General features: G+C 41.0%; 1 protein-coding gene across 2 annotated transcripts in view; it reads left to right on the top strand.

Annotated features, from left to right (window-relative positions):
• The first annotated feature begins 212 nt into the window (after positions 1-212).
• The window catches only part of SNAPC3 (small nuclear RNA activating complex polypeptide 3), a 36136-nt gene continuing 15180 nt past the window's right edge, over positions 213-21168 (top strand). Inside the window, exons 1-9 of one of the 2 annotated variants that reach the window (XM_066180820.1) lie at positions 213-450; positions 6454-6531; positions 7753-7837; positions 10265-10369; positions 10883-11032; positions 13549-13631; positions 14861-15025; positions 16696-16803; positions 18538-19890. In XM_066180820.1, the coding sequence (XP_066036917.1) occupies positions 215-450; positions 6454-6531; positions 7753-7837; positions 10265-10369; positions 10883-11032; positions 13549-13631; positions 14861-15025; positions 16696-16803; positions 18538-18685 (1158 nt within the window). In that variant the 5' untranslated portion in view covers positions 213-214 and the 3' untranslated portion in view covers positions 18686-19890. Of the gene's footprint in view, positions 451-6453; positions 6532-7752; positions 7838-10264; positions 10370-10882; positions 11033-13548; positions 13632-14860; positions 15026-16695; positions 16804-18537; positions 19891-21168 lie in introns of those variants that run through there. The other variant, XM_066180821.1, reaches the window with a different exon arrangement.

The raw sequence follows: 21168 nt of genomic DNA, 5'->3' as shown, positions 1-21168 counted from the left end.
GGTGCGTTTTTTAATTAACTGAGAAGTTATTTTGGGGGTAGCGTACGTTTTGTTTCTTTGGTTTCTGTTTGCTTGTTTTGCGATTTTTTCCCGCCCAGCGAACGCGGCCCGGCCGTTCCGGCCTACCGGCACAGGTGACGCGGCACGCCGCCCGCCCCGCCCGCGGCCCGTGACGCGTTGGGCGGGGCCGGGCGGAGGGCGGGCCCCGGCGGTCATGGCGGTGGCCATGGCGGAGGCGGCGGCCGTGGCGGAGGCAGCGGCGCCCGACTACGAGTCGGAGCAGTACACGCGTGCGTTCCGCGTGGGCGCCCTGAGCCTGGGCTGGCGGCGGCTGCTGGGTCCGCCCGACCTCTCACTGGCGGCGGAGGCGGCGGAGGAGTCGGATGCTGCCGTGGCGGCGGCGCTGGGCTGCGCGCCGGGCACGGCGGCCGAGCTATTCGCCGTCTGCAGGTGGGGGAGCGCGGCTGTCTCCAGACCGGGATTTGCGGCTCCGGTGCGAGGGGGATGTCGGTGGCTTCCCTTGGCGCTGGTGCGGGGGAGGTGGCTGGCGCTGTCGGTAGACACCGCGGCGGTCTCTCAACAGAGGCGGAAGGTGCTCGGACAAAACCGCTTCGGAGGAGCCTCTTCCGGGCCTGCGGCGCGCGTTTGTTTCTATTTCCCGAGTAAATACAGAATCATAGACTGTCAGGGGGTTGGAATGGACCTTAAAGACCGTGTATATAGCTCCATGTCATGTCCAGGGGCACGTTCCACTACACCAAATAGCTTAGAGCTCCATCCAGCCTGGCCTTGAACACTGCCAGAGTTCCAGCATCCACGGCTACTCTGGACAACCTGTTTCAGTGCCTCACCACCCTCGCAGTAAAGAATTTTTTCCTGATGCCGAATCTAAATTTGCCCCTTTTTCATTTTTACTGAATGCTCCTTATCCTATAGTACAGTTCCCTATGAAGAATTGGTCACCAACATCTCTGTAGGCCAAATATACTGTAATGGCAAACGGTTTTTCTGGAGGGTAGTGCTCCGGTGGTGGAAACCTTGTTACATCTGTGAACTTGAACAGTTTGGTGCTTAAAGTTACATGGGTAAACATTTAGCAACGTGGTACTGGTTAAGTCCTTAAAAGTACCTGAACATCTTCATGGTTTTAGGAGACCCCAGTTGCACAATGAGACATATATCTTATATGAAGAGATAAGCCAGGCATCTGTTTGTATTAATGAAGAATCATAAAATCACAGAATGGTTTGGTTTAAAGATTATCTTGTTCCAATCTCCCTGCCATGGGGAGGCACCTTTCTCTAGAGCGGGTTGCTCAAAGCCCCATCCAGCCTAGCCTTGAACACTGCCAGGGTGGGCATCCACAGCTTCTCTGGGCGATCTGTTCCAGCCACTCAACACCTCACAGCAGAGAACTTCTTCCTAATACTAATCTAAGCCTACTCTCTTTTAGTTTCAATCCCTGAAAAACATCATTTAAAGTAGTTCAGGTAGCTGGCAGCATACTGTACCTGTTGAGCATCTCTTGGTCCTTAGCCTCCACTGACTTGTTTTCCTCAGGGTGGTGGTGAAATCAGAGCTATGTAAGCGCTTTGTGGGTATCGAAGCAGCAGCAGCATCTAACACACTATAGCTGAAAGGCTTTCAGGTCATGTGTATAGTGAGAATTTTCCTTCACCTGTAGAAAAGGCCTTATTTCAGGCAGTGATTCCTGTAGAAAGCATCACAGTTGATAATTTATCTGTAGTCCCTCCGTGAGGAAGACATGCCAGAGTTCTGATCCTGTCTGCATAGCTTTGTGCTTCAGCTGTCACAGTTCTGGTAACTAGCATAAATTTTTACCGTTACTAGACTTAGTAAAAATAGAGGATGGTGTTGGTTTAAAAAAATGTATTCTGGTGTGGCAGAAACTGTGACAATTACTCTGTAAGCTCTTCCAGTGTAGATGGTCCCTGATTGCTCCTCTGCTCCTTCTTCTCTGTGGCAACTCTGTTGCTGTTATCATTTGAATTCCAAGGAGTTTTTCCTGTGGTTTCTTTATTTTTCCCCACATTCCTTCTTCTTTTTTTCTTCTGTTCTGCTTTCTTCAATTTACAGCTGCTGCATGTCACTTGCTGTCTGCATTTGCTGGTGTTACAGAGCAATGCTGTCTGTTTCAAGCTGAGTACTGTGAACGGCAGGCATTTGGGAAAGAGAAAACGACTGGTGATCTAAGACACGGGGAGAGAACTGATCATCTGGCAGCCTTTTGTTGGCTTTGCAGGAGAATGAAACTACACATCCTGGTGTGACCTTTTCCCCTGTTCAGGCTGGAAATCCCAATCCGTAATCTCCATGTGCTTTTGCTCTTAAATTAAATAGCCCTAGCCTCTTGAGTCTCTCCTTAACAGTGACCAATCTCAAACTGATATCTTTGATCACTCTCACTCTCCTGCTCTGAGCTGCTCGTATTCCTCTGTTGAGGAGAGATGAGAGCACTGGGCTACACCCAGATCTGTCCTGTGATATCCTGGGATCACATTTATTACTGGTGGAAATAAAACTTTATAAAGTGAAATGCACACATAATGGAAATAAATACAGATTTTTCTGACTCTAATATACTTTTAAGGAAACTTTTTGACAAATTAAGTAGGTTTTTTGGGGGAGTAGAAGAGAGATAGGAAGATGTGGATGTTTCTACATCTATTTTTAAAATAGTGTTAGATTAAAACAATCTGTCATGGATTCAGGATGAAGTTTTTCAATAGCAATCATTAAATCTTTTTTAGAGTAGTGATATAGTGTACATTTAAGTATTTCTGACAATGTAGAGTCTTCTGGGGAATAGAAATGGTATCATGTTTAAATGCTGTTTAACTTTTTGGGCACCCCAGCGCAAGTGGTCATTGTGGGGTTTTTTCTGGTTGGTTGGTTGGTTTGGGTTTTGTTTTTTTTGGTTTTTCTTGGTTGTTTTGGGGTTTTTTTTAAATTTTGTTTTGTTGGTTTTTTTGCTGTTGTTTTGCTTGATTGTTTTTGTTTTATTATTATTATTTTATTCTGCTTTCTTCCTGTAATACATTCCTGCAAACAGAATGCTGGAAAAAATTTGTGTCTTCACTCACTTGCATTTGACTCAGTAAGAATGCCTTGCATATTGCTCAAGTTGTATGCTGGTAATCGTTATAGAGATTGCTCCTATTTTCATCAGATCTTAAAACAGGTGTAAAATTGTGTCTTTATCTGGAAGATTCCATCAGTAATTCTCTTAAATAACCAAGGTGTCATAAGAGTAAAATTCTAGGTTTTGTTCAAATGCCTCAGGGGTCTGTAAACAAAGAAGTGCTGGCATTCGTAATTGGTGCCCGGGTGACTGGAGTCCTTGAAGGCTGGAGATGTCAGTCTGTTGGAGCTGTGTTACTCTGTTTTGTTTTCTGTGTGTTTTGTTGCGTGCATGTACAGGGCAGCCTAAGCCTCAAATCACTGTGGGTTTTAGGTTGGTCAGGAGAGGTAAGGCTTGCAGGTACCTTATTCAACTTCAGCCCTAATTCACCTTATTGTTTTATTGGAAGGGGTAGTTGTAAATATCTCCTGGGATGTATTATAAAGCTGCATTAAGCTAGCATTAATGTATTAACATACCAGTATTTAGTGTCTTGTGGTATTAGTGTCTCAAAGGTGATGAAAGTACTACCTTTAAAATATGTGCAATATAAAGAATAATATGAACTCTGTATCTGCTTATTATAATTTTTCCAGCAAAATACTAAATTATCTTTGAATTTCTAAAAGAGAAAACTCATTGTTCTGCTAGAATATTCTAGGAAAAGTAAAGTCACAGTGATTAAAGGCTTCATTGGTAGTCTGTTTCTGCATTTCCAGAGAGTTCTCTTTGGCCTTTTTATTTCTGATGACCTTAAAATATCTTCATAGGGGATGTGAATTCATGTAACACTTTGCATTTAGCTTTTTTCAAGTGACACTTTCACCTATTGTTCCTTATTACTGTCCTGCACTTCACCTTGGTTTCCATTAAACAGCATGGCCAGTGTTTTCCCCTCTGTTTTAACGTGTGCACTGAGTGAATTTGTCATGCATGCAGGGAATAGTAATAGTCTCTGTTGGGACACAGTAGGATCCCAAGCTTGTGGCAGTCAGGAGTGGGGTGTTCCTAGTGCAAACTCTGTCCTGCATGTACTTCCTGTGTCTTAGGTGTCTGACATTGACTTAGCCTTTGTTTCTGGAGGGTTCAGCATATATTTCCTGTTTGTAAAACCTGGTTTCCTCAGGACCGTGGACCAAGTATTGCTTTTGTGGTTCCACTGGCAGCAGTGGAGTTACACAGGGGGAGCTCCAGCATGGCCCATGTGTAAGGCCACACAACAAAACCTTTTGAGACTTCAGTGCATGTGATACAATGACATATGTAATTAGCCTGATTTTTAATACTAAAAAAGGTGCTCTGCTTTTCCTTTAGAAATTGACAGTTTCTGACTTTTCAGGAGTGAGAAGAGGCAGTACCAGTGCTTGCAAGGTTCCATGGAACTTGTCAGGGGTTCACTTTACCCCGGCTACCTTTCAGTCCTTACAAGGAAAAAGAGGAAGCGGTTTTAATGTCAATTATTTTACATAGTGTCTGCTTGTAGCAGCTTTTCTGGGGATGTTAGCTTTTTCCCTGAAGCAGGCAGTTAAATGGTCATGGTGTGAATAGCCCAGCCAGAGATCCCACCTAGGGCTGTGGGAAGGAAGAAAAGCAGAAGTGTTGTTAGTTAAGTTCTGACATACTGTTGGTGGGTTCTGGCACAGAAGGAAAATGGGAAGCTGTCATCTTTGATGCAAGTGAAACTTCACAATGGCAGGTAATAGACATTTTCAGATCCTGCAAAAAGTACCTGTGATGTTCAAAGAACTGAGTACAAAGTCATTTCCTCAAAATGGTACATATTCAAGTGACTTGTGCTCTTTGGTAAATGGGATCACCAATCCATGTGCCAGAAGACTTTGGATGAATAATTTGGTCATATTATCAGTTTTACAGAAAGGGTCAGTTGTGAGTTGATTTATCTGTCAGGCGATATCTTTTACTTGATTATGTGGGCTGCTCATAACATAGCTGTATGCTGCCTGGAGAATAGCCCATCTAAAAGGCTAATGGTTGAACTGTGTTCTCCAAAGTGCTGCTCTCCATCTTTCTGTTAATTAAATTTCTGTTTCTCAGCTGTGTTTCAGTCTACATATGACACAGGATTCACTTGGTTTGTCTCTGCCTCCACTTCCTCATGTAGGAATCTAAGGATAAAGTTCATTCTGTTTCCAGGAGGTTGTGGCTCATTACTGCAAAGTTCCTTTTAAAACGGTGCGTCTGAAAGAATCACATTTTCTCAGTAACTTAAAAAAAAAAAAAAAAATCTGTTTGAGATGTGAAAAGTGTGAAACAGAAAGTTCAAAACTGTATGTTGCTGAATGGTAAGTAACTAAACAATAGTGAATTCATATTACTGTCAATACAGGGTGACTTTATATGGCTCATCAGAACAAAGCCATCTGTCCACAATCAAAATTTTGTCTCTGACTTTTGCTTATTGTCAGCTGATAACAGTTGATTCCAGACTTCTATTTCTCAATTACTTTGTATTCCTATGCAGTTCCACTCCAAAGGGTTATTCATTATTGCAGTGACATTATTGTTGACATGGGGAATGTTTTAAGATTATAATTAAAAAGAATATAATGAAATCATAGATATTATTGAGGATAAATGGTACAGTCCAACAGGTTTGCCTGGACTTCACCAGTGGTAGTTTTGTCCCATAAAGAGATGGGTTTGCACAAGAGTTTGCTGGGATTCAAACCGCAGGTGGACTTAGGCATTGGAGTAAGCCCTGCCTTTACAGAGTCCACAAAAGTGGACAGATAAAAGTAATCAAGTCTGATTCAAAGCAGGTTCTCTGTTTTAAATATTTTTTCCTCAGACTATCTTTAATCTGGATAAAATTCTATTGTGATTTATGCACAATGCTTCTGGGAAGGACTGCAGAGGAAGGGATGTGCATATGATGATTCCTCTGAATCTGGTGTGCTGTAGTGCACAACCTGAAATGGGAATTCGTAAATGGGACCAAGTGGTGAAAGCACCTCCAGGTTGCTGCCTCTTACACTTCTTCACAGACTATGAGAAATCACTGCCATGTCCAAAGAGGATAGCTGTAGATTTATATTAGATATCAGGAAGAAATTGTTTACTGTGTAGAGTGGTGAGGCAGTGGAACAGTTTGCCCAGAGAATTTGTGGATGTTCCACCCCTGGAAGTGTTCAAGACCAGGTTGGATGTGCCCCTGAGCAACCTGGGCCAGTGAAAGGTGACCCTGCCAATGCTGCTTGGGGGAATGGAACTAGATGATCTTTTAAGGTCCCTTCCAACCCAAACTGTTCTATGATTCTGTGATTCTATCTGTTATTTTTTTATTGTTCTAGCATTGATATGTTAATGCCTTCTGAAAAAGAAGAAGACCCAGATGTTATTCCTGAAGACAGCAGTCTGCTTACTCTTCGGTATGCTGTTACAGTGCTCTCACAGTACCCTAATTCGAGGTGGCGGGGAGAATCAGCATGGAAGTATGGCTGGCTGCTTGCTCCAGGCGATGCTTTCTGAAGCACCATACAAAAATACCGTAAAGGCAGAAACACTGGCTTATGATGGGGTCATTGGTATGGGTCTTCTGCTTGAATGTTGCTTAGGAATTTTTTATTAAGATATACAGAATGTGCCATCTTTCTTACCGGAAAAGGATTTCTGAACCTAGGTGCTTCTAAAGTAGTGCCTAAGTTTGGAGTGTGCAGGAGCCTTCTGATAATCATGTGTGTGAGGTTCCTCCAAAAACCTGTCTCATACATCTACTAACTCGCAATCATACTGTTACAACCAGAGTGTAAGTACTGATGCTGTACCCAGATAACCTTTTTATCTGAACCTACTCTGTTGTGTTGAATTTTGTTTTGTTCATGGAATTCATTGACACCACTGGTGCATTTCAGAGGTTAACCAATATATGTATGGTTTCTATCAGTTGGCGAACTTGACCAGTTAGGCCTTTGCTGTACTTTACATAGCTCTGTAAAGAAATGTGTTTAGGCTGTGATCAGTGTTAAGCCTGATTTTTACTAAAGATCCTTGGGGAGGTCTGGAGGATAGGTAAACTTGTCCTGGATGTTAAGGATTGGGTGTTCATGCAGTGGTTAAATACTTGTATTTTAGTAGGTATTCTACTTATGATGCTCTTTCTTCTACAAATGATAATGTAGGTTTTTTGGGGGGTTTTTCTAAAGTGTCTATGTTGTAGGGCTGAGAAAGAATATATGTGGGTTGCTTTTTCCTTGTGTTTTGCTTGAACATGAATTCAATTTTTTTGAAGCAGAAAAAATTGTTGAAACAGCTTCTTCAAAGATCACAAAGTGTTTTGTCCTAGGACAGCCTCTTCAAACAACATTTTGCTGTTTTTTATTGTGGGTGTAAAATTGCTCACAACCAACCTGTCATTTGCACAAAAGGGGGGAAAAGCCCACAAGCTGAAATCCACAAGCTGGCCTCTGCCCTATCAGGTTTTATGAGAATCAGGAGATGAGTATTTTAAGTTACTCTGTCCCACTAAGACAGACAGGAATCCTGCTCTTTGAAAGCTGTTCTGTAGTAGCTTGTGTCATTTAAAAATATGAAATGCTTGAAATTCTGCATGGAAATTGTTGAATGAAATTTTGTGTGTTTCTGCCCCTCAGAATTAGAAAGAAGGCCTTAGAGAAGAGAGAAGAAACAATTATTGTGGATCGGGCTTGTAGACAAGAAACTCTTACCTATGAGATGGTAAGTTGCCTGTCATCTTATAGGCTCTCAAGACACCTGAAATCCAGCTTCTGGTTGCTTTTTTATTCACTGCTATGAAATGTACCCTGTAAATGTTTGCAGATACAAGTTTGCAGGTAATTGTTAAGGACAGAGACATTTTATAGAAAGATAGGACAGAAAGTCTTCTCTTAACTGTCTGTTAATACTGGATGTAGTTAAGGAGGAACTCTAGCTCGTTACCACTGTATGACTGCTTTTTTTAAGTGCTGTGAACTTACAGCTAGACATAGCTATAGAAAAAATGTCTAGTGGTTTTGCTCCTTGAGTCCAGTGTTGAAAACTAAGCTTCAGTGTGTGAATGATTGTGAGCTAATTTCAGTAGGGCTGAAAGAAGAAAACTGTAGCAGCACAGTGATGGTAAATTCCTAATTCTGAGCTTTATAACCCAAGTTTTTCAGCCATTCTGAACTGCTGGGAACTAAGAGTGTAGTCATCAGCCCCTCAAAAGCCTTATTGGAATTTTTTAACTATGCTTAATATTTTTTTTTTTAATGATTTCTTTACAAACATTGAAGTCCTAAACAGCAAAACCTCATTTCATAAATGTTCATAAAATCATTAAGGCTAAAAGACCTTTAGGATCATTGAGCCCAACCATTACCTTTAACACTGCCAGATCCACCACTAAACTGTGTCCCTAAGCACCACATATACACATTTTTTGAACTCTTTCAGGGACACTGAAGTGCTGGAGTCCATGGCTTGAACAAGCCACGAACTGTTGTAAAAATTAGAGACAGAAGTGTTGTGAGGAGGGAACCTCATGTGACTATTAGACTTGTTTTTCCCCTTGGGGTTTCCTGGTCTGTCCTTAGTTATGTTTCAGCTGTTCAGAGACCTAGGCACATTATGTAAACAACATGATACAGTTACTCTGCTGGGCTCTTAGCCTGGGGAGAATCTGAGAAAATATTAGCAACAGAAACCTTCATAAAGGGTTTCAATGAGTGGAGTCTTACTGCTGTTTCTGAAGAATGAGCACATGGTCATTATTGCATTCTTTAAGCAAGCTGTGTCAGAGCTGTGATTCTGTGGTTGGGACCATGATGCCTTCATACAGGAGGAGAGCAAGAAGAAATGTGAGTTTGGAATGTGTCATGTGATGAAGGGAGATGCAAGGCAGAGAGCACAAGTATCTCTTGAGTGTCACAGAAGTACAAGTTTCTGCTACTAAATCTGAGGAATACTCCATGCTGATGGGAGGTGTTTGTGCAGGAAGTATTCTCTCTTGATTTATTGTGGCGCCTTGGGAAGGGTGGCCTGAAACAGAGACAGGACAGAGCTAGAGAATAAAGTAGGTATTTATTGAAAAGCCTCTAGGATACACCTTGGGCAGGACAAGAGCCTGACCAGGGCTACACCCAAGGTGGACTTAGAATAGTCACAAAATTGCTGTCTGGTCACGAGGTCTTACACTTTTATAAGTTTTGATTCATTTGCATATTGGGGTTTAATTGTCCAATTACAGCTACAGGTTGTGAGGTCTCATCCTTCTTGTTCCTCCCTTCAGTCCACTTGTTTATGCTGTTGGGCCTTGGTTGTCCTTGGTTCTCAGCAGGAAAAAGATTTGTTTTTTCTACATACTCTGTGAAGAGAACTTACTGGCACTTAGTATGAGGCTCAGAACTACGGCCCTAGGCAGCACAGAATCTGAAAAGCAGGAAAGCTAAAACTTAAAGCGTCAGTTGGAAAAGGAGGAAACCATCACAGAGAAGTATCCTCCCTCATTTTCACAGCTGGGCTGTGTCTTACAAATAAAGCAGGATGGAAATGTAGGGGTCCATTTAGTTATTTTCTAAAACCCAGTACTGTGGCAAGGGCATTGCTGGGTTTTGGGTTTGGATTTTGGAGAAATTGTGGCCTCCAGCTATGTCTAGCTTCTCTAATAAGAGGAAGTGTTGCACTGACTGTAATTTTCATATATTTCATTCTGTGTATATTTTCTAGGTTAGTGTTTCCCACTATTTTCTAGGTAAGTGTAAGGGTTGCAATTCCCCTTGACATATGACAGCATTCAAAGAGCATTTCAAAGCATTAAGTGGTAAAAGTTGGTAGCAGCTGGGTTCAATGAGGGCAGAATGACAGCAGCTTCTAATTCCTTTATGCAGGGGCTCTCAATACCAAGGAGCAGCCAGCTGTCTTGCAACAAAGCTGAGAAATGGAGGAACATGCTTGAAATCAGTAGCTGGAGCAGTTTATCACCTTTCTACCTTGGAGAAAGTAGGCTGTTTTCAATTCAGAATGCTACATAGTCAAAAATGAGTTAGAATTTCTCAGCATTTCTTGGACTGTTACCCAGTGTTTTTATATATATATATGTGTGTGTGTGTGTATTTATACACACCAATAGAATATATACATGTGTGTGTTTGTATGTTTTTCCAGGAGTCACATGCAACTGGAAGGAGGCCAGACAATACAAGAGATTTAACTGAGGAGGGAGAACTACTTTTAACTCTGAACATCTTTTATCCTATTATATTTCAGAAGGTTGGTATGAAATTCTCTGGGTTGTATTCTTATTTTTTCCTGTTCAGGTAATATCTTGCTCTCCCAAGCAGTTAAAATCAGTGAGTCTACTGAAGACATGTGGTAAACTCTTCAACACTGGTAATTTCTTAAGGCTCTTTTAGAATCTGGTTTTCATTCTGTTAGTTGTTTACATAATAAAACTTTTACAATAATTACGCAGTAGTTAATTTATTTTATAGAAAGCTCAAAACCTGAAACTAAATACATGAAACCTAAAGTATTCTGTCTGGATTTGGGATAAGTGAGCTCAGACTTTCTGTCTTTACTGCACTGTCTGGTGGAAAATGTAACTTTTGAATTTCTGAAAAAAATTATTAAGTGTCAGTCTTAGGAGAGGCTATGGCAAGATGCTGTTCAGAGAAGTGATGTGCCAGATGCTGCCAGTAATGGCCTTAAGGTGTCTAAGGAAGAGCAGTGCTGATGCTGACACGTTATAATTTATCTGAAGTTTGCATGCTGTGTTCTTTGTAGCATAAAGATCACAAACCCTACCAAACAGTCCTTGTGCTGGGCAGCCAGAAGCTCACTGAGCTGAGAGACTCAATTTCCTGCGTCAGTGACCTCCAGAAAGGTGGTGAGTTCAGCAGTCAGCCAGATCAAGCACCAGAACACATCAGCAAGGTAAAACTTTCTATGTGGAGCCCTCTACATGTATAGGAGTCTTGAAAACATAGAGAGGGAGGCATAGTTTTGTTTTGTTTTTTCTTCAGGACTAAATTCAGCTGCATTGTTTCTAACTGTTGGTTACGCTGCAAGTAAATACTTCATAGTAAATATCTAGATGATCTGTTTTGTGCAATATCAAGAAAAACATTATCATTGCTACTTCTAGGTAATAAAAACACAAGCAGTATATTTTGTGTAGATATATTCCTGTGAACTGATTTGATTTTGAGCTGTATTCTGAAACATCAGAGGAAACAGCTTAATCCCACTAATAATAATAAACTAGATCATCCCACTATGCTGTGTTGTTTGCAACTGGATGCTGATCAAATGTAGGGATGAAGATTATTCTTCTCTCCTGAAGTTGCTACATGTTCTCTGGATATGGGCAAAACAAGTTATCTGGTTGAAAATACTGAAGTTGAATCACTTTGATTGTACATTGTATGACATATAATATATGTCATATCATAGCATGGTTGAGGTTGAAAGGGGCGTGTGGGGTTTTTCTGGTCGACTCCCTCTGCTCAATCAGGGCCACCTACAGCCAGTTGTCCATGACCATGTCCAGATGTTTTTTGCCTGTCTCCAAGGATGGAGGTTGCACAACCTCCCTGGACAGCCTGTGTCAGTAAAGAAGTGTTTCTTGAGGTTCATGGGGAACTGTGTGTGTTTTAGTTTGTGCTTACTGATTCTGATCCTGTCACTCAGGACTGCTAAAATGAGCCTGGCTTCATCCTCTTTGCACCCTCCTTAGAGGTATTGTGTATGTTAGTTTTGAGCTTTTTTTGAGTTTACCTGAGCTTTCTCTTCAGGGTGTGAACTCACAGCTCTCTGAGCCACTCCTTTTAGGAAAGATGCTGCTGTCCCTTCATCTTCATGGCCCTTATGGGACTCTTTCTCCAGTATGTCCATGTCTCTCTTACACTGAGCAGCCAAGGACTGAACACAGGCCTTTAGGTATGGCCTTACAAGTGCTGAGGAGAACTGAAGGATCGTCTCCCTTGACCTGCTGGTGGTGCTTTATATAACGCAGCACAGGATCCCATCTTCTCCATCTGCTGTCTTTGCTGCAAGGACACCTTGTTCGCTCATGTTCAATTTGGGATCTTCCAGGATCCTAGGCCATTTGCCTAGCTGCTCTCCGGCTGAGTGGCCCTCAGCATACAGTGGAGCATCAACTTGTTTATCCCCAGGGGCAAGACCTTGCACTTCTCCTTGCTCAACCTCACCACGTTCTTTTTGGCCCATTTCTCTGGGCTGTTAAGATCCCTCTGGCTGGCAGCAGGATCATCTGGTGTATCAGCCGTTCCTTCCAGTTTGGTGTCAGCAGCAGAGAAGGTAACGGTAACAGACAGAAGTGAATCAAAGAGTCTGAATGTGAAACATGTTCCTACCACTGTGTCTTCATGCAGGTCATCTGAGAAGTTCTGTCTTTGGTCCTGGGGTCTGCTTTTCCTGTGTTTTGACAGCCTAGAGTTAATAGCTCAAAGAGACCTCTAGGCACATGGTCTCCATGTAGATGGCTTGATGTCCAAGTGGAGAGCAGTCATCAACCAGGAACTGATATTGGGACCAGTGCTTTTTGCCGTTTTTGTCAGTGACATGGACAGTGGCATCAAGTCCACACCTACAGCAAGTCTGCTGACAACACTGAGCTGTGTGGGGCAGTTGACACACTGGAGGGCAGGGATGGCATTCAGGGGGACCTTGACGGGAAGCTCAAGGGAGACATCATCACTCTCTACAACTGTCTGAAAGGAGGGTGAGGTGGGTGTAGCCATGTAGGGGGTCAGTTCTCCTGGGTAACAAGAGACAGGATGAGAGGAAATGGCCTTCAAAATGCACCAAAGAAGGTTTAGGTTGGATATTAGGAAACATTTCTTCACTTCAAGGGTGGTCAGGTGGCAAATAGGGAATAAATCTCCATTTTTTGCTTTGCTTCTGCATGCAACCTTTGCTTTTTCTCATTAAACTGCCTTTATCTGAACCCATGAGCTTGCCTGTCATATTTTGTTTCCCCAGTCCTGTTAATAAAGAGGAGCAGCTGGATAGGTATCTGGTACCTACCCAAAGTAAACACACTGCATCTTGCTAATTTTTAAAAATATTATTTTTTAAAGTCAGTGCCTTGCAATTAATGAATTTGTGCAGTGATGCCTATGTTCTTTTTCTGTGTTTTTGTAGAAGTCCATAACTGCTATGATGGGGACAGAATAAGAGAAAAGCATTAAAGTAACCTGTAATGACTTGAGAACAATATCAGCAAAGTAGCTGTGTAGATGGCAATCATAGGAGCCTAGTTGTCACATCAGTATCTACAGTCAGAGCAGAACTTTTCTTAGGCACCTGTAGAATGAGGTCTCTTAATGTAATTTAGATTCCTAAAATGTCTAGAGTTTTGGCATGTTCTTGTTTAAGGTGTTTATTCTCTCATGAGACTAATGGAGACTTTTCTCTCTGTCTCTCAGGATCACTATAAATCTGCCTTCTTCTATTTTGAAGGAGTCTTCTATAATGATAAAAGATACCCAGAGTGCAGAGATCTGAGCAGGTACAATATTTGTAGATGTTGACTTAAGGAAAACCTTAAGGAGCATGAAATTTGTTTCATTTTGTTTATGACTTGTGGTGTTACAGATACTGCAATGTCTAGAGTATTAAGCTGGAATGGACTTCTCCTACTGTTTTTCCATGATGAATTGGTTTTTACAGAGAAGTTTAACTTTACTTGCTCTACTTATTCCTTCCATTTGCTTCCCTTTTGAGAAGAGTACAACTCCATTTTTTAACCTGCAAATCCTGTTTTGCACCGTTGAGGTGGGATTTCTGTGTAAAGTGACAGGTGCCATTTCGTACTGGATTTTTAGATACCTTCTCTACTTGTGATGGCAATCAAAAGACTGTGAGGTAGAATATGGGTCAGAAAAACAATAAGCTCAGCTGTGTGGCAGTGGTTGTCCTGCTCAGTCTTGAAAATATGCTGAAGGCCTTCATTGTAAAGTCAACATGGGGTCTGTCTGACTGATCAGAAAAGATATCTGATATTTTAAGGAATTGTGGTCTTACTGATACACTAGTGAGATTTAGGAGATCAAAATGTTTTAAATGGCTGGTATGGAAGACCTGACTGTTGGACCCTGTTGTTTTGCTAGACTTTGTATGTGACTTCAGGGAAATTAATATTTTACTCCTTGTCTTTCTGTCTGTGAATAACAATGGTCTTCACAGAAGGGTTTGTTATAGCCTACACAGCTTGTAGAGTTAGATGCTTTGTGTGTAGGAGTGTGCTGAAAAGCCAAAAAGAAATTTACAGTGGCCAGTGCCCTTCCAGTGCTAAATTTTGAAAATGTAACTGCACTTGTCAGCTTTATGTTTCTCCTTGACAATTAAAAAAAAAAAAAAAAAAAAAAAAAGGTGTTTTGTAATACTTTAAAATGAAGTAATTGACCAAGGGGGCAAAATGACCTGCTAGTAACTTGAATTATTGGACTACTTAAGAAATATTGTGCTGTCACCTGGATGGGTGCCATCAGGAGCATACACTGACTAAAACTCCTCAGGAAGGACTGAAAGACAGATGTTCCACAAGAGCAGTGAACAGCTCTATAGTGTTGTAGTATTGCTGTGAAATCACCTAAAATTTTTACAAAATGTTGTGAACTGTTTTGATTTTCATAATTTAACTGTGTCTCAATAAAGAATTTTGCATATCCCCAAGGCATCTTTTCTCTGCATTCACAGTTCATAGCTTTGCCATGCTGATGGCCTTTCTGTTTTCAGAACAATTATAGAGTGGTCAGAATCTCATGACAGAGGCTATGAAAATCTTCAGTCTGTTAAGATGGAGGACTATGTATTTAATGATTTATCCCTCAAAATTGGCTTTCCATACCTTTACTGCCACCAAGGGGACTGCGAACACATCATTATAATCACAGATATAAGGTAAGTTATTATTCTTTGGCCGTCTTTAGGCAAATGGAAGTAAGCCTTCTCTGGACAAACTTCAGACATTAAATGCTGAATGTTTGTTAGACTAACTTACTTGCTTTAAGATTATTCTGCTGCCTTCTGCAGAGCTTAAATTTTTCTTCCATATACATGGGAGTATCTCTGAAAGAAGGTGATTAATCTTCCTTGCTTTTTTTCCTTTAAGTTTGCATACAAGGACTGCTTTGTAATTAGTGTGCTATGACTGCTGTATAACAGGAATGGCAACCACAGTGTCAGGATCTTTCTATGTCGAGCTAGTGTGTGGCAGATCTACATTCTGATTCTGGAGCATCAGGGAGCAGAATGTTGTAGGCTGTGGCTGGACTCAGCTGGACTATCAGTTTGAACTTGAAGCTAAGGGGCAGGAACTGAAAAGAGAATAGAGGAATGGAAATGGTGGGCTGAGTTGGATAGGCCAGAAAGAGAAGGTGAAAGTGACCATGAGGTGGCAACTACATCAACAGCAGAACTATTGTGTAGTCTTTACTCAGTGCATAACTAGAGAGAGCACTCATGTGGTTGTCTGTAGTGGATGACATTTTCTGTTCCCAGGAGCCTGATGTATCAAAGTATTGATAATAGGTGGTGGCTCCCAAAAGGAACATAACCCAGAGAAAAGCATAGATGTTGCACATGGATCTGAAGATTCACCTGGCAATACCTTGTTAGGAGATAAATAGCTCTGTATAGGAGATAAAAGCTTTAAAAAGACTACAGAAAGGAGATGGTCTGAAGATTTCTGAGTTACTGCACTGTCCTGGTTTAGGGCAAATTTGGGAGAAAAGGTCCAAAGGGGCCCCTCTAGAAAGCAAATTCAAGTGGCCCCTCCCCTAGCTGATTCTGGAAAAGATTTCCTTGGAGAAAAGTGGAAAAAACTGTTTATTTAACAAGCAAAGTGTTCACAAGCATAAAAAATGAATAATATTAAACAATAAAACCTCTCACTGTTCTGAAGAGATTGTAAATTCAGACAGCCCTTGTCATGGGTTGTAGCTTGGCCCACTCAGTCTCTTATCAGTCCCTCCTGCACTGGGAAATTCCACGTCCGAGGCCCTGGTCGGTCACAGGTGAGCTCTGGTGTTTTTCTCCATTTTCAGTCCAGAGCAGGCTGATCAGTTCCTAGAACAAGAAAAGCCACAGTCTGGGGAACTTCTCTACCTCAACTAGCTAAAACCTAACAAAAAGCAAAGGAGAGCTCTCTCCTGTTGTGCATGCTGCAGACAGCACAGTCCATGAGAAGGATGCAGGGGAGCAAGTGCAGTTTCTGAAAGCAAACTGCACACTTCTTCTCCCCACCTTCGCTCTCAGAACCAGCCATAAGGGTGCAGAACTTAATATCCAGCATAAACAGAACAGACAGCTGGGGATGCAGGTATCATAAAGTTGCCCCAGGACACTGGACAAACTGAATTTACTTGTGACCATAAAATCCACAGATGGTGCAACTAGTAGTCCATCTCCAGATCCTCACCTGTGTTAAAAAATGTTAAGCAGAAATCTGGTCATAGTGTACATGGGAATTTAAATCATACTTTATCTTCAATGTCCATGCTAATGTTCAAATAAATTTCAATATGACAGCATCTTTTTTGTATGTGTTGTATTTATTTATTTCCCTCAAGGCTTATTCATCATGATGACTGCCTGGATAGGAATCTATATCCCTTGCTAGTCAAGAAACATTGGCTATGTACCAGAAAATGCTTTGTGTGCAAGATGTATACAGCAAGGTATGCTACATTTTTGATCCTATTGTTGTCTTAATTAAGTCTTTCTAGGTGCTGCTACTAACTTTAAAAAATAGTAAAAATCAAAACTCTATATATGTATAATAATAATAATAATAATAATAATAATAATAATAATAATAATAATAATAATCTTCACTCTTCAAGCAGTTGACCTCTCTCTAACCAGGAAAAGGCTTCCTGCAAATAGTGTTCATTTGGAATTGATTCAGAAGCTTCAAAAGAACTAAATTAGTAAGAGATTAATTATTTGACTCATGTTCTTTTGCATATCTAGAGCTTGGATATCTTGTCAATTACTTTTGAAAATCCTGCTTTTGGGAGAAATGCTGCATCTTCCTCCTTTGCAAGATACGTGTTTCAAATTCACCAGAAATCACAGCACTTTTGTTTAATCTAGCATCTCCGCAGAATCTAGCATCTCTGCCGAACTCTAATATAATAAAATCTAGAGGTTTTTAAAAAGCATTCAACTTTCCCCACAGGAAACTCCTAACCTCTACCTGAAAACTGTGCTCTGCAGCTGTTCTTCAAGGAACTCTGTGATTTTCTGCACTTAAAAGAGCAGAACATGAATTTGGTGCTCTTTATACACTTTAGTGATGTTAATTTCTGTACAAGACAGACTTCCAATTAACAGTAGAATTTTCTCTAAAGACTAGGCTTAGAATTTTCTCTAAAGACTGGGCTAGATTCCCTGATTTTATAGATCTGAATGATTTATTTGCAAAAACACTGGTTGCCTTTTTTTCCCTCAGGACAGTTTATGCTCTCAGCCTGTTTGACGCAGCAACTATGTCTCTATTGTCTTGCTTGTTTGGCCTTAGACTTCCTAGAATCAGGCAAAAAGCCAATTCCCCGTGAGATGGGAGTCCATCCTAGTGTTCCTAGGAGAGCCCTGAGGATGCCTTCACAAGGGCCTATAATCTGTGAGGCATTTGGCCATAAGGGGAGGTGGAGCCAAAGGGCCAGTATGTGGGAAAGATGGGATGGGGGGGGCATTACCAGAGGTGATGTAAATGCATTAAATTAAAACCAGGATTAAGCACTAAGCTTAAGTGGGGACATGCTATACCACAGACAGCAGAGCTGCTTTGGCTAGCTGTCCAGTGTGTTCTAATCTGTGCAGATAGCATCTGTAATCACCAGAGGCCTTCAGCTGTCGTGACCTCTTGAGTGCTATTATAAATTCTTAGTGACATGGCAGGCCCTCCTTGTACATGTTAACTTGTATTCATGTTAACTTCAGTGCTTGCTGGAGTGTGCTGCAGTCCTCACCTTGTCTTGTGTGCATCATTTGGGTCCCGCTACTCCTAAATGGTTTTGATTACTCAGAGGAGCTTGGGTCAGTACATGTCTGCTCCATTTCAGTTTCTTGCATTAAGGGAAAAAAAGATTTTTTTTTTATGACTTAGATGGCCACAGGGTGGACAGAAGATTGTTGTTATTTTTTTTTATGCACAGTACCAGCTACGCAGGTTTGAGGAGTTTTTCAGGAAGTGCTGCTGTAGCTGCTGGGATTGACACGGAATGGGTGTGGAGTTTGGAAATGAGCTGTATGCATGGGATGGGAGATATACAATATAGGTAGCACCTTGTGTATATAAAATTATTACTGATGTTTGTTGTTGCCATCCCCAGTCCTGAGTAAAATGTTGAGATGTTTGCCACAAGTGTGTTGCACTGGTGAAAGAAATTGTGTTTTGTAACCTGCAGGTGGGTAACCAACAGAGACAGTCTGGCACCAGGGGATCCTTGTTTCTTCTGTGATGTTTGTTTTCGGATGCTCCATTATGATGCAGAAGGCAATAAACTGGGGGAGTTTCTTGCATATCCTTATGTTGATCCTGGGATTTTCAACTGAAACTGACATGCGCCAGGATTAATTTAGTGAATGACATTATGGAATCTGTTGTTCTGGCTGTTTAAACCACTGGAAAGCTTGAGGTTTGAGCATACGGCTGGGTTTCAGGTTAGGTGGGTAATCATTTCCTCTTTGCACACCAGAAGTCTATCTGGTGTGTTCTTCTGAGTAAGTAAGAACGATTTTACAGATAAGTTGGCATGGAAAATATAATACACTTTTACAACATCACAGTAGTTTGCATGCTATGGACTGTAAAATATGGATGTTTGACGATACCTGGGAAAAGAAACCCTGATCTTAAGAAGCTCTGTAAACCTCTGAGGATGAGAACATGGTCTGTATATATCTTGCCTTGAAAACTCAGGCAGTTGCCATATTTCAACAAGGGTGGATGGCACTTCATTTGTAGGGAGGAGAATGCTTTCTGAGAGAGAAGCTCAGATACTGGTTAAACTCTTGAGTCTTTCCTACAAATGAAAGCTTGCATCTGAAGGCTTCTGCTGTCCCTGGTTTCTGACTCTGAGGACTGATTCTGTGGAGAGGAAACTACATTTCACCATTACTGAATTGTAGCCTGCCTTTTAAATAATTCTGTCAACTGTTTACACTGTATGCAGTGTTCATTGTGCACCTTTTTAATACTAGTATCATTCTGTTATTATAAGTTTTTTTTTTAATTAAAATGTAATTTGTAATTAAAATGTAAATTGCCAGCACAAGCAAATTTGTAGTTTCTAGTCTCTTGTTAAACTGAAACTCTGTCAAGACAGGATATTCTTTTTATTCTAAGTCTTCTGGAATTAAGAGGATGTTAGTGGAGATCTTTGTTGTTTAGGCAAGTTAGCACTAACTGCTTTTCTTTTAAAACCGTCAGCTACTTCTGGTTGGGAGAAGATAGCCTATTCTGACAATCTCCATACAGACATGTGACAAACTGAATCCTGTTCAGGTCCTGTAGCTGCAGGTTGATTATCTTAGATGCCTTGAAACAAAGGTGTATGAAGCACTTGCAGGACGCCATTGATCACTCCCATATCTTACTGCTTTCTGGTGGTGTATTAAGTCATATGAATATAAATCTGTGCTTTTTTAAGGAACAACAATAACAAAAAAAAGTGGGTTGGTTTTTTTTTTCCTGTCTTGTAAACCAGCCAGCTGTTGACATGTGTATTTTAATGAGCTAACCACTTGTAAGAGCAGGAGGTGATAGTTCTCTTAACCTTCAGGAATCTGCTGAAAAGGGAGTGCCCTGCTCATCACAACTTTGACAAATGCAGCTGCTGGGGTTGGGCTGCTTTGTGGTGCAGCAGCAGCTGCTTTAAAGGTCCTCTACTATACAACTCTTGTTGCAACTTCAGCATTTGCCTCACAAGTTGCTACTCCTCATCTTTTCCCTATGTCCTCCTCTATCAACTGTCTCCCATAAATATACAGGCTTTCCAGTCCTCTTCGGTATTGGATTGGGGATCATATAGAGAGTTAGCTCAAGTTCTAAAGCAGCAATCGGTAGGTTTTTTTGTGGGAGCATTTTTTTATTCTTTCTTTAGCCATAGAGAGAAGGGAGTGGTAAAATGTGAGTTTACTCTCATTACATTAGTTTACCTCACATATGCAGTCTCTCACACAACGCATTTATCTTCTTAATTAAAAGTTAACATCAAATGTATTTCAAAATCAGTGCCCCTGCAGATTAAAAAATTTTAGTGGGCCAGTCCCATACTTTCAGTAAAGCCACAGTCTAGGTGTGGGAGTTGAGAGCATTCAACTTAACTACAACTTAACTACAAAACAGAAAAGAATTACATTAGAAGCTTCCTGTTTGTATGACACGGTCCTATTTAATATTCAGTAATTCTTTCAAATGACAAATGTAACAAAAAGGTTACACTAAGTTGTAGGTTTTAAAGATCCCAGAAGCTGTCACAGGAAAATTGTGTCTGGTCTTGATTTGATAAGTCTTTCTGAATGAGTCCTCTGAGTGAAATCCAGCATTGCATACAGTGCCCATTTGTAGCTAAAACTCTATGGCACCAGTTGGATATTGGTTTTAGCAACATATTAATTCCTGTGAGTGTTCTGATGATGAAAATGTCCAAGTAGGTTTATTACTTCATGACAAAAAATTAGAAAAAAATTCTTTTTAATAATCCCTTGTCTATGTGTTGCTAGTTGAATCTCAAAAACATTAGCCTGAATCTGTGGTTGGCTTTTGGATTTGATGTTTTTTATTAAACACTCAACGATTAGGCAGTATGGTCCTTTACAACTTATTTCAAACTTCCCAAATGTCTTGCAGATTCTCTCCCTAATGAAAGTTTTTGCCTTGCTGACAAGGTGATACATAACTGTTTTTTGTACTGACAAAGAGGAGAGGTCCCTCTGATTTGACTGTTAGTAGGAAGTTCCAAAGCAAAACATGATTCATATAGACAGTGCTATAGCACTTCCCAGTGCCATCCAGCCACTTGTAACATTACCAC

This window comes from Chamaea fasciata, unplaced genomic scaffold (genome assembly GCF_029207755.1).
Source record: "Chamaea fasciata isolate MVZ Bird 193981 ecotype frontalis unplaced genomic scaffold, bChaFas1.0.hap1 SCAF_4, whole genome shotgun sequence".
Lineage (NCBI taxonomy): Eukaryota > Metazoa > Chordata > Aves > Passeriformes > Sylviidae > Chamaea > Chamaea fasciata.
Note: the sequence above shows the minus strand (reverse complement) of the source record. Positions and strands in the feature narration are given on the sequence as shown.